This window comes from Triticum urartu, chromosome 2A (genome assembly GCF_056163025.1).
Source record: "Triticum urartu cultivar PI428250 chromosome 2A, HENAU_Tu73, whole genome shotgun sequence".
NCBI classification, from domain to species: Eukaryota; Viridiplantae; Streptophyta; class Magnoliopsida; order Poales; family Poaceae; genus Triticum; species Triticum urartu.
Genome location: NC_141874.1, coordinates 225,985,883 through 225,999,733, shown reverse-complemented (window position 1 = coordinate 225,999,733; position 13,851 = coordinate 225,985,883). Strand labels below are relative to the sequence as shown.

Sequence of the window (13,851 nt, the reverse complement as noted above, 5' to 3'; positions counted from 1 at the left end):
TATATTTCTAGTTTTATTTTTATATTATTCTAAATATCCATGTTTCGTATAACTAAATATCGCAAAATATTCCCTCGACAACGTGCGAGGTAGAATGTGGGTCAAAGACAACCACTGGATGCACGACCGTCCTAGTTGAAATAATTGCAAACAATTTTCGCAAGCACCGCATGGATGCCATCTCTGGTTTCGTTTGCAGTTGGGCATAGTATAAACTGATGGTATAGTGGACCAGAAGTTTGCTTTCCCGTTAGCAGTTGGGCATAAGGGCTGTTTGGTTTTAGGACTAGTATTGCCACATTTTGTCACACATTTTTGCTAAATTTATCATATATTGCTGCCACAAGGGCAAACTAGTAGTAGTAGAGAAGTGAACAAGATCGAAAACATGTTTGGGTGGGCACACCACATCAATGCATCATTATGGGTAGCAGCGATCATCACGTATAATTTCGAACAAGGAATGATAACCAACACCAAGCGTGCTCACCTCAAAGTGCAATTATTATGATAGAAAACACACTCCATGCATTTCACATCAGAGAAGGTCCTCTTACGTTTACAGGCTAAGATTATCAGTAGGCGGCGACCCACCACTTGCGGCCTCCTCAGTGCGGTGAGGTTGCCAATGTCATCGGGGAGTGACGACAACCAGCAACATAGGCTCACGTCCGACTCCTTCCACGAGCAGCACATCGTGCCGTCTACGCTACGTAGGCAGGTACGTCACAGACGCCACGAAAAGAGGGCGGAGGAGGGGGTTGGTCGGGCGAGCGGCTAGCTTTGCTACATCTACGTAAAAAAAATTACGTACGTAAAAGGTGACCTGGCCTGATTTGGTTGGAGGAGAAATAGGCCCAGGCCCACCCCATGAAAATCAGGGGGTGATTAGTTTAGCGCTAAGGAAAGAACGTAGCTTTACGTAGCTGGTTTCGTAAGTCTAGCATTTTTGGTCGCCGGAAACATGGCGAGTAAGTTTACTCCTCAGGGAGACCGTTTTTATGGATCGGCTAGAGAGGCCCTGAAAGGGCAGTGCAATGTGCTGCAAAACAGCAGTAGATGCAGTTCTGAAACCAAAAGGACAAGGTGTGTGAAACAATATAATAAAAAAAACTCAGTTCTGCTGCCACTAATTTGCGATTGTAATCATCCCAGAGCATGAGGAACATAAACCAGACGAGAATTGATGAATCTTCGACCGTAATATAGAGTTTTACAGGCCGTTCTAACATTCAGATGATAAAATACCACACTTAAAAGCATTAAACCATGAGAGCAATCCACCAGCATACTAGTGATAGTATATACACAGACGTCGCAACCTGAACATCCATTTATTTACAGTGGCAGTGCACATGGATTAGGCAGAGCCGAAAGTGTTCTCGCCACTGTAAGTCATGTACAGGAAGCCGTCCTCGTCCTTGTTTTCTTCATAGATGGCTGACATCAACGAAGCTGCCAAAAAAGGAACATCGATACATGAGGATTGTGGGCAGACAACATATGACCAATAACAAAGTACTCCCTCCGTCCAGAAATACTTGTCATCAAAATGAATAAAAGGGGATGTATCTAGATGTATTTTAGTTCTAGATACATCCATTTTTGTCCATTTTGATGACAAGTATTTTCGGACGGAGGGAGTATTTATTAATATGTTTAGTTAAAAACATTACCAGTCGGTGGCAAGGTGCTATTCACAAAGACGAAGATGGCCTTTTCTGGGCTCAGCTTGATCCTCTTCCGCACCACGTAGACAAACTGGCCAACAGTGAGGTCGGCCGGGACAAGATACCTGCAAAGAAACAATTGTACAGAGCAAGACAAATCAATAATACAGATTCCAAACATGAACAGCAGATAAGAAAATTATTTCAAGACTAAATTAACAATAGAACAAATAGCCAACAATTATATCGAAGGGAGCTCATCCAAACATAACAAATTGCTATGGGCATACAAGACAAATGGAAATGAAATATTGGCAAGTTAAAGGAGAGATTGCATCTCTAGATGCAGCTGAGAGCAGAGCTCAACCCCAGAAAACAATGAAAAGAACTGCTCATCTGCCATCAGAATATGAGTGATGAAGAAGAATAGCTTACTTCTTCTTATCAATTTCCGGGACATCAGACTTATCAGCCTTCTCAACGATCACCTGAAATAATTGACCACAGAACTCAATTAGGAGAAATGAATGTTGATAATCTACCACATGTAGAAGGTAAGTCCAGAGATATATATACCGGAATTCTGTCAGCATACTTCTCACGGATCCTAGCAGATTCAGCTTGCCTCCTTTCTATAAAAGGGTAATTTTAATCACACGAGATGAAAATATCTAGTAACTGGAAAAACATTTAAAGCTTGAACATGTTCTCATTAGAGTTTTTAGTGGAGACAGTAACTGCGCATATAACAAAAGCATCAACCAGTGCAAAACAGAAAACACTCAAGATAGTACATAGTTAACAAAAGAAATACTTGAGACCATTTGTAAAATATTTCTTAAAACCTAAGGTCCCTTCAAAAATGGGGGAATACTTTTGGCAATCCATCCAATAAGACAGAAGGTGCCAAAGGATCACATAATTGCTGGTTACTTAAAATAGAATCTTACGAACCTGATTAACAGGAATTATACAAGAGCATCCAGAAAGCAAGGCATTCAGGAATATGAATTGAGATATAGTCTCAGAAGTACTCCCTCCATGAAGAAATATAAGAGCATTTAGATCACTAAAGTAGTGATCTAAACACTCCTGTATTTGTTTACAGAGGGAGTAAATTCTATTGCAAGATGATAAACCAATTTAATATCAAACAAAATCATCTAAGACCAAAGTTATCTTTCCAGCACCATTCAATAAGAATACAACTCAATCTGAAAAACAGAGACTACTGAATTGATTACTAAGTCTTCCGATTGATTTTAATCCTTTTGATGTAATAGATATGAACATTAGTGTAGATGGTGCTTCAATGAAACACCAATCTGAAATACGCAGACAACCATCTGCCCTCCATAATGTAACAACAGCATATGGGACAAGAAAGAACATACGGAATAACACACATTAGCACGTTGCCTGAGCGCAGAAGCAATCAACTATAACCAGATTATCACGTCACGTAAAAAAAGGCTAAACTAGTTTCAGGCGAACAACTGGTGGGCTACCAGTCTCTTATTCTACTATCGATCAGATCAACAACCATGACAGGGCCTAAATTGACAGAAATTAACAGGGAGAGGGGCAAGAGAGAAGGAACAAACCCAGGGGGTGCTCGGTCTTGAAGCAAGTCTTGGCCATCTCCAACCTGCGATCGATGGAAACAATCTACCGATCAAATCGACAGAAGCTAATAAAACAACAGGAAACCGAGCGGACGACGAACCCCAAAATCCTCCGAAATTTGGCCGGATCTTTTGGGGAAAAAAGATAGAGGGGCTCACCGACGGGAGGGCGCAGCCGGGGACGAGATTGATCGAGGCGATCGGGCCGGCGGAATCGAGGGGAGACTGGATTGGAAGTCGCTCGGCGGAAGCAACCGGAGGGAAGTCGCGGGGTAGGGTTTGGTGGTGGGTGGCGTGTCGCGGCTATTTAAGAGGACCTTTCCTGTGGGGAATCTTATGCCGTACCCCTTGGGGTCTAGTTGTATTGCGTGCACAACTCTACAGGCCACACGGTTTCGCCGGTTCGTTTTTTTGTGCAAAGGATTTAAACCGAACTTGTATTGAATTCCGTCACGCATGCTCCTCATTAACTACTTCGTTTAAAACAAACAGCTTTTGTATTTATTCACACTCCGTCACGGTTTAGAAGGCACAGTTAAATTTGCGTGCGTTTTCACAATAGACAAGGTTTAGGGCGCATTGCATTTATTTCTAGTAGCTAATTAGTACTCCGATATACTATTTCTATATGCATGCGTAGTGTGAATGCTATTTTTTAGCCCGTCTCATAACCAATAGATAACCATCTAGATTCCAGAGAATTTCCAAGTGCGCCTTCTAAACCGTGACGGAGATAGTACTCCTGGCCGAACTCAGATCGTTACGGGATGGGGTATGTGAATCAGTCCTGGCCTAGTTATCGATGGCACAATTTCCGATCAATATTGCTTCCCTTTCAAAAAAACTTATGATCTACTTCCTCCTTTCCAGTTTATAGGGCACATCTCAAAAAATATTGTTTTTCTATTTTATAAGTTTTTCTTTGATCTTTGAACCAGTACCCATCATGACAAATTCAGATTTCAAGATGTATTAAATCACTATCACTGCATTCAAAGATCAAGGAAAAACAAAACCAATGCATGTTAAAGTTTTTGGTCATTTAATGGTCATGCATGCATGCATTGCAATTAATGCATTGGTAAACACAACTTTTTGAGTGAAACAAGTGTAGTAATTAAGTGCTCTCTCCGTTTTCATTTACTTTGCATATTAGATTTGACTGATGTCAAACTTTATAAAGTTTGACCAAGTTTATAAAAAAATATGAACATTTACAATAGCAAATCTATACGATGGGAAAATGTATTCAATAATGAATCTAATGGTATTGATTTGTTGTTGTATATGTCTAATATTTTTGTCTATAAGGTGGTGTTTGTTTCCAAGGACTTTTTTGTGTAGGGACTAGAAAAAGTTTCTCTTAGACTTTTTTTACCAAACGGGAGGGACTTTTTAGGGACTAAACTAGGCATTTGGGACTAAATGAAGATGACTCTCAAGAAGAGTCTTTTTGGGACTTTTTGGGACTTCCAACAATGCCCCTCCATGCACCTATTGGCTCGCCACCCCATGATGTTGTTTGATTGTTATTTTTCTATATACTAGGGGTAACATTGTCATTTAATAACATCTAGAAAGGGACTAGGGACTTTTTAGTCTCTGGAAACAAACAGGGAGGGACTTTTTAGGGACTAGAGACTTTTTAGTTGGGACTAGAAAAAGTCCTAAGACTAGATAACCAAACACCACCTAAACTTGCAAATTTTACAAAGTTTGACTTTGACCAAAGCTAATATACAGAGCAAAAAAAAATGGAGTATTTTTACAAACTATGAAATTTATTCCACCACTCACCATCTATCTTGGTTGGAGAGATTTACAAACTGAGCCCTATAAACCGGAAAGGAGGTACTATTTATCAACTATCAATCAAGATAGTTTAGAATACACCACAAGTAAAAAGTACATTGAAATTTGTGAACCACCTACCGACAACCACAAGCAATGGAATGAGCCAAAGACGTGCCACCGTAATTACGTCCTTCCTCACTGGAGGCAAACAAAACTTGTTGTAGTAGACAGTCAAAAGTCATCATGCTAACACCCTAGAGGAGTAGCGCACCAGAACAACAACCACAAATCGATGAACAAAAGCGTAGATCGAAAGTATCTAACCTGTAGAAACACAAACACAAACGAACGAATGAACGAAGACTGGACCACAACCAATGAAGAAAAGTGTAGATCAAAAGTGTCCAACCCTAGGTACACGAACACAAATGAACGAAGACCGGATCCACCGAAGACAAACCCCGACCAAACCCCACAAGATCTGCCGGAGACACACCTCCACACGCTCTTCGACGACGCTGGAAGCACCGTCGGGATGGAGCTAGGTAGGATGAACCTTATACCATCTTCAAGAAGCCGCCGCCGCCTCATCTTCCTGAGGAGACCAAATGACAAATAAAAATGGAGCCCTCCCGCCTGCACGACCGAGATCCACCGTGTGATAGTGGCTCGACTAAGGGGGCCCTCACCACGTCGTCTCTCGGTGCTTGGCCGAGGACCCCTAAGTCGGTTCCATCCGGGGCCACATTGGGTACCCCATGACACATACAAGAAAGATTCCAGAAGCCTTGACGATCAAGACAAGTGCTTATCCGTGGAGGACTCCGCTCCACCGACGTAGCCAACTAGGACTCCTGTTATCCTAGGCCTCCGATATCTTATATAAACCGAGACTAGGCTAGTCGATAGATAATATTTTAAATGGACAATCTCATGGTAGATCACATGTACTTTGTACTTCCTCCCAAATCAATACAAGCACAAGCAGACTGTAGGGGATTATCTATTTGAGAGAGTCCGAACCTGAGTAAAACCTCGTGTCCTTGTAACCAATTTCTAGAACCAACTCGAGACCCCCTACCCGAGATTCGCCGGAATCGTTACCATGTTTCCATGGTCCTAGGACCATAGGAGACGAGGCAGAGTAATGGCGGTGGCGGCGAGAGGCAGGGGAAATCCTATCACTCAGCGCCTTCAGTTCCCGCGAGCAAAGGGTATTGGTTACCTTTCAAATAATTGATTCTCCAAAGAAAAAACATTCACATGCACTAATGCATATTCCAGTGGCATTCCATCTCGAGACTGCTCTGCATATGATAGTGTTCATATGAATTCTATACAATGCCTACTTTCAACTGTGCTGATTTGCAAAATCATGTGAACTAATGGATGATTTGATTCATCATACAAAAATCAGATGGAAAGCTTGTATAACATTGATCTTCCTATCTCTTGATTCATAAGCGGTTACATTGGGAGGAGAAAAATAGCACACAACTCCTAGTGGATGAAAAATTAATGTGAAAACCCTAATGTGAGAGCATTTGTCTTCACTACAGGACATGGTGGTAGGGGTGTTAAAAATGGTTTGGATTGAAACCAATGTGCTCATGTTTTTTTATCTCTTTTGTTACGAATTTTGAACTAAGCTTGTCCTTTCATTTAGGGTTGATAGTTGGAAGAGTTTTTTTACTTAAGAGAAAGGCAGCAAAGAGCATCTTATATCATATTAACAAAGGAAAAATAGCTGGTATAATGAAACGACAATAAGACACAAGATAAAGAGTAAAAGAAAGTTACATCGAAAAATGTACTAGTCGTATTGCTTCAATTGTAGGTCGCCAATGGGAACTTGACAATTTCACTGAACCAACATTAAGGGAAAGGGACATCCTGCAAATACCCTAGCCACCCCGTACTTTGAAGATTGCATATTGATCTTATTCCTACCATCGAGTGCATATTGAAGCTAAAAAGTCCTAAAACTAAAGAACCAAACTAATTTCACTGAACCAACATTAAGGGAAAGGGACATCCGTTTGGGCATATTGATCTTATTCCTACCATCGAGGGACATACTTGACAATTTCCCCGTCGGTGGTGTTTGGTTCTTTAGTTTTAGGACTTTTTCTAGTCCCAACTAAAAAGTCCCTAGTTCCTAAAAAGTCCTTGCCTGTTTGTTTCCAGAGACTAAAAAGTCCATAGTCCCTTCCTAGAGGTTATTAAATGACCATGTTGCCTCTAGTATATAGAAAAATAACAATCAAACAACACCATGGGGTGGCGGGCCAATGGGTGCATGAAGGGGCATTGTTGGAAAAGTCTCAAAAAGACTCTCCTTGAGAGTCTTCTTCATTTAGTCTCAAATGCTAATTTAGTTCTAAAAAATCTCTCTCGTTTGATAAAAAAGTCTTTAAAAGGGACTTTTTTTAGTCCCTACACAAAAAAATCCCTGAAAACAAACATCCCCTAAAACACCTGTGATCGGTCACTACTAGTATTTTCTATCATGAAGACTAGAACAAGTTGAGATAATCATCAAGTAGTACATCCTATCAATACTATAACCCGGAGTAGCCCATCCAGCGAAGCTACCAAGCACTATTAGTTCTTTGCAAAATCAATCAGTGGGCAGTACGAAGTTGGATCGGAGAAGGTAATCAAAGAAAGGAAAATCCCGGACGAACGATTTGTCGAAAAAACAACAACCACGACCTGATTTGGATGGGTACGTGGGCGTGGCCATCGCTGCACCTTGAGCCCGTTTCCGAGACACCCTCTGCCGGGCGCTGTGGCCATGGATGCACCCCGGACCGGACGCGCCTGGCCGGCCTGCCTCTACTGCAAACCGCCTCAGTGGCTGGCTCTGCTTCTGACTCGGCCTCGCACCGCTCTGCCCGGGGTCGAGTTCCTCCGTCGCCGCTGCACCTCGCCGTCCCTACGCGACCCGGCTGTAGCCACTGAGCCGCCACGGATCCAACCGCCACTCCGGCTTGTTTTAGCGCCCGTGGCCTCTGTGAGCCGCCGTCTCCGCTGCTGTTTTCCATTGATCAAAGACGTGTCTCATCAACTGATGATGCTACTTGCTCCACGTGAGACCAAGGATACCCCTTTGGCCTTTTGGTTGCTAGTGTCATTACTGTCGCTACAGAAGTGCTGGTACTAGCTAGCTGGGGGTTGAGAAAAGAAAAGAAAGAAGGGATGGCTGAGTAACATAACCCGGAGGGGCACTCAAATTTGTGTATACAGATCAAGACAAAAAGGACTGGCAGCTGGCCAGCCATGGCGCCACGTCTCCACGGTTAATTTCCCCAAAGGCACTGTTGATTGTAGTGCACAGTGGGATGACCCAAGAGCTCCTCACGTGGGGACTAAGTACAAGTACATCTAGTACTAATACTACACGGATTTCAAAAGCTTAATTGACACGCACAACCACGTCTCTGCACTACGCCGGCTCCTGGGAAGATACATATCAACATGCATGCAGTTTTGTTGGTCACCTCCCCCGGCTCGCATCGCCGTTGCTGTCCGCCTCTGTTCTTGCCCTGCCCAAATACTGTGGCCGGTTGCTACTAATGAAAAAAAAATGGCAGCATCTGGGGGAGTCCTTGTGACGATAAACATAAATATCCTTAGCATGATCAAACGACCATTCAACAATTGGGTTGAAAAGTTATCTACGGGTGCCCCTTATGGATCATTGGTCATCCGAATAAATCAGGTGATATCTTTCCTCTATATTTACCAGCATGTTAAATCGTTTGAGAACAATTACGTTGGTCTATGATGTTTTTTTTTGCAGGACCATTATTCATTACAAAAGTGCCACATAACGCGTGCCAACATCACTTTTAGACTAGCGTTTATTGAGCCGCTGAGGCCGCGGGGAGTCACCGGTCTGCCTGAACCGCCGAGATTATATTGAGCCGACTCTAACGCGGCATATAGATCATCTATCATTCACAAACATCAGGTGATATCTATCTGAACTTATCTTATTAAACACATATTGTTTTTTATCAAAGAACAATTACTCTGCCCTGTAACATTCTTACACAGCACAATTGTTTATGCCATTATACCGTGGATGCACGTTCGATTGTGCCGCACAGCTTCACGGACATGTGTGTTGCGGTCCATTTTGCATCAACACGTCGGCCGACTTGCCCGTCCGCGCCACCTTACAACGCCACGGACGACTCGCCTGTCCGCTCTCGCGGCCGGTTCACGTGTCCGTGCCGGCTTACAACGAGGAGGACAACTTGTTCGTCCGCACCGGCTTACAACACCGCGGCCGACTCATCTGTCTGCTCCCGCGGCCGACTCGGCCATGATTGATTTCAGCTTCACCATGGTGATCGTTAACTCCGCGGTGATAATCACTGACCTGACGCATCAAGTGAAATCCATCCAGTATATATTATATTATATATTGTTTTCTTTAAAAGAGCCATTACTCCGGCTTGCAAGTTCTCCAGTGCAGGACAAGTTATATTACTGAGATGTTGAATGACTCATACCGGTTTATATCATGGTCAAATATGGAGAGTCTTAAGCCAACTCCTCGAGTAGTCTTAAGACTCGGGGGCTATGATGACATGACTTGGGAATTCCGGGTCATTGGAGGAATGATAACCCAGTTCCAGAAGACACCGCCATATTGATGAAAATTTAAAGGCCGTCAAAAAATTGTCGGTTCAAAATAAAGATTCCGGTTTAAAATCTGGTTCAAGAGACATTTCTCTCCCACAAAGTTTTGAAGCTCTCAAATCCGGTTCAAACATCCGGCTCAAGGTAAATTTATCTCTTACAAAACTTTTAAGCTCTCAAATCCGGTTCAAACATCCGGCTCAAGGACAATCCGTATCCCACAAAGTTTGAAGCTTCCAAATCCGGTTTAAAGTTCCGGTTCAAAAAGAATTAATCTCTCGCAAGATTCTAGTTCTCGGGAAGATTAAAGGTTGCCAAAGAGAAACTTGCTACCATGATGCGCGGTTCAAACATGGGTATCCTGCCTTACGGCTTATCTTATTATGGTCACTTGGGGGCTTCCTGCTCATCAAGCATAGCTGTCGGTACCCTCTTGATCGGCGCGATGCCAAAATTTATAAGGTCATTTGGGGGCTTCCTGTTCAAACATAGGTCGTATTCGAACCAAAGAGAACATAGCTGTCGGTACCCTCTTGATCGGCACACTGCCAAACTCACTAGGGGGCTTCTTGATCGTATTCGAATCATAGCTTAACCCCTTTTGGGTCCGACTTGGATCGTATTCGAATCAGGGTCGTTAGAAACCCCTCAAGGTCATTTGGGGGCTTCCCGTTCAAACATAGGTCGTATTCGAACCAAAGAGAACATAGCTGTCGGTACCCTCTTGATCGGCGCAACGCCAAAGCCACTGGGGGCTACATGGTCGTATTCGAATCCTAACTTAACCCCTTTGGAACGGTTTATTGATCGTATTTGAATCAGAAACCTCGATTTTTATTTGGTTTAAGTTTTTGCAAACAATCTTTGGTTTTGTCTTGAGACCTTTTTTGCTCATATCTGAAGCATATATGTGGTTTCGATAAACCCGACTTGACTTTAGATGATAAGTCGCCATATATGACAATCATAAACATTTGGAAGTTTTTGGCTTCTAAGGATTGGGTTATCACCCTTTACTGCACAGGTATCCTAAACCGGCAGTACGATTCAATATCATAGGAACCGGTTTTTAAACCGAGTTATATTATTCAAACCTTTAATAGCCAACATGGCTGGATTTTTTTATTATGGTTATCAATAACCAATATTACGATTGAGGTTTTCAAAGTCGCTTCAGCGCATGGATATTATTTTATCAACGGATATAATTTATTGTACAGTGGAAGGAATAGTCCAGAGTCGCTGCAGGCTTACGACTCGACACTTGGGGGCTACATTATTCAAGTTGAGATCACATCAAATATGCAAGTCCCATGTCACTGCCAGCATGCACCATGGAACTTGGGGGCTGATGCAAAGACATTTTTACTGGCCTTATTGAAGACCCGAGTCATCACATCATAATGAGCCGGCCCTTGGGGGCTACCAATTGCTCCTGTCAACAATTCAAAGTACACAAGTTTTATTCCATTATATTGAGGGGTCCACTGCTCAGTTGGTAAAGCACAAAGCTCTTAACCTTGTGGACGTGGGTTCAAGCCCCATGATGGGGGTTACATCAGATGATGTTCTTTTCAAAGAAGTATATATAAAGTCCCAGCTCAATATTATCTTACTGAGCCGGCCCTTGGGGGCTACATGTTGTTGTTCAAGTCTATATGATCATATTTATAAAGTCCCTGCTCATTATTGCATAATGACCCGACCCTTGGGGGCTACACTGGTTGAAGTTTTTATAAGTATAAGGCAGTTACAAGTCCCAGGTTGTTGCAAGCATGACAACCCGACACTTGGGGGCTACATATATGCAGTATTCAGTCTTTACTAGTGACTAAGATGAACAACATGGATTTTTTCAAAGTGGCAGTATTTATATTGAAGCACGTCTTAAGTCATCACTTTGTTTCTGCTCAAGACTTGGGGGCTACATGTAATATGGATATAAGGGAGAAAAATCTTTAAATTCTCAGTTTGAGTAAACCAAATTGACCCGGCGTCATCAATAACTATGACCCAACGTTGACAACAATTATGACCCGGTGCTATCAATATTTACAAACCGGATATTTTGGCAATGATAAACCGGCAAGTTCTACATGCCAGCTGAAAGTCAGATGAGTATTTCAAGACCAATATTTTTTAAAGCCGGCGCTTTGGAAGCCGATTCAAGTGGATTATTTCTTATAATATTTCTCTACAAGAGACCAATGTCAGCAAATTGACTCTGAATCTGGCCTATTGACCCGGATTTCTCAAAAACAAGTATCTGGATTTTTTACATTGACAAAGTCGAAACATATCTGCTAAGGGAGATTTTCTATGAGATCATGGACATGTAGATATCAACAAGGAAATGATAAGGATTTGACGATGATCAGGTGCCGGCATACAAGAATTTTTTAACCCGGAGCACAAACTGTCAAATTTCTTCTTGTGTTTATGTAGCAGATCAGTTTAGCATGGATAAATCCAAATTAAACCGGGGGCTAATGTCGAGGATATACCCCGTGGTGTAACCCGCTGGATGTATGACCCGGCTGGAGCGTGGCGACTCACTGGTGACCCGCCCGGAGCTTGGCGATTCACAGATAACCCATCTGATCTTGACGACTCATTAGTAACCCGGCGGGCGGGTCAGATGGACAACAAAGCCCAAGGCCCAGAAGGCCGTCTCACATTATGATGGGCCGACTTAAGAAGAAAGGCATAAGGAATATTCTCCTACAAAGGAAGCAAGACTAGGATTCCACTTGTAATAGAGTAATCCTAATCCTACTAGGACTAGTCATGTAACCCGCCCCTTCAACATATATAAGGAGGGGCAGGACACCCCAAGAGGGACAAGAAACAATCTCTAGGGCTAGACACAAAGGAGGAGCCGGTGATGTCTACTATACAACCTTCTTCTTGTAGACGTTGTTGGGCCTCCAAGTGCAGAGGTTTGCAGGGCAGTAGCAAATTTCCCTCAAGTGGATGACCTAAGGTTTATCAATCCGTAGGAGGCGTAGGATGAAGATGGTCTCTCTCAAGCAACCCTGCAACCAAATAACAAAGAGTCTCTTGTGTCCCCAACACACCCAATACAATAGTAAATTGTATATGTGCACTAGTTCGGCGAAGAGATGGTGATACAAGTGGTATATGGATGGTAGATAAAGGTATTTGTAATCCGAAATTATAAAAACAGCAAGGTAACTAATGATAAAAGTGAGCGTAAACGGTATTTCAATGCGTTGAAACAAGGCCTAGGGTTCATACTTTCGCTAGTGCAAGTTCCCTCAACAATAATAACATAATTGGATCATATAACTATCCCTCAACATGCAACAAAGTGTCACTCCAAAGTCACTAATAGCGGAGAACAAACGAAGAGATTATGGTAGGGTACGAAACCACCTCAAAGTTATTCTTTCCAATCAATCTGTTGGGCTATTCCTATAGGTGTCACAAAAAGCCCTAGAGTTCGTACTAGAATAACACCTTAAGACACAAATCAATCAAAACCCTAATGTCACCTAGATACTCCAATGTCACCTCAAGTATCCGTGGGCATGATTATACGATATGCATCACACAATCTCAGATTCATCTATTCAACCAACACATAGAACCTCAAAGAGTGCCCCAAAGTTTCTACCGGAGAATCACGACGAAAACGTGTGCCAACCCCTATGCATAGGTTCATAGGCGGAACCCGCAAGTTGATCACCAAAACATACATCAAGTGAATCACGTGATATCCCATTGTCACCATAGATACGCACGGCAAGACATACATCAAGTGTTCTCAAATCTTTAAAGACTCAATCCGATAAGATAACTTCGAAGGGTAAACTCAATCCATTACAAGAGAGTAGAGGGGTAGAAGAAACATAAGATCCAACTATAATAGCAAAGCTTGCGATACATCAAGATCGTACCACCTCAAGAACACGAGAGAGAGAGAGAGATCAAACACATAGCTACTGGTACATACCCTCAGCCCCGAGAGAGAACTACTCCCTCCTCGTCATGGAGAGCACCGGGATGATGAAGATGGCCACCGGAGAGGGGTTGCCCCCTCCGGCAGGGTGCCAGAACGGGTCTAGATTGGCTTTCGGTGGCTACGG

At 42.8% G+C, this 13,851-nt stretch overlaps 1 protein-coding gene across 1 annotated transcript; it reads right to left on the bottom strand.

The window, feature by feature from the left end:
* Positions 1-1,168: 1,168 nt before the first annotated feature.
* On the bottom strand, positions 1,169-3,635 carry LOC125536736 (autophagy-related protein 8A). The gene is made up of 6 exons (XM_048699981.2): positions 3,455-3,635; positions 3,275-3,318; positions 2,247-2,302; positions 2,106-2,158; positions 1,677-1,795; positions 1,169-1,455 (listed from the first exon to the last, which is right to left on the bottom strand). The coding sequence occupies exons 2-6, from the start codon at positions 3,309-3,311 to the stop codon at positions 1,361-1,363; spliced, it is 360 nt and encodes a 119-aa protein (XP_048555938.2). The 5' UTR covers positions 3,312-3,318; positions 3,455-3,635; the 3' UTR covers positions 1,169-1,360.
* Between the last annotated feature and the right edge of the window lie 10,216 nt (positions 3,636-13,851).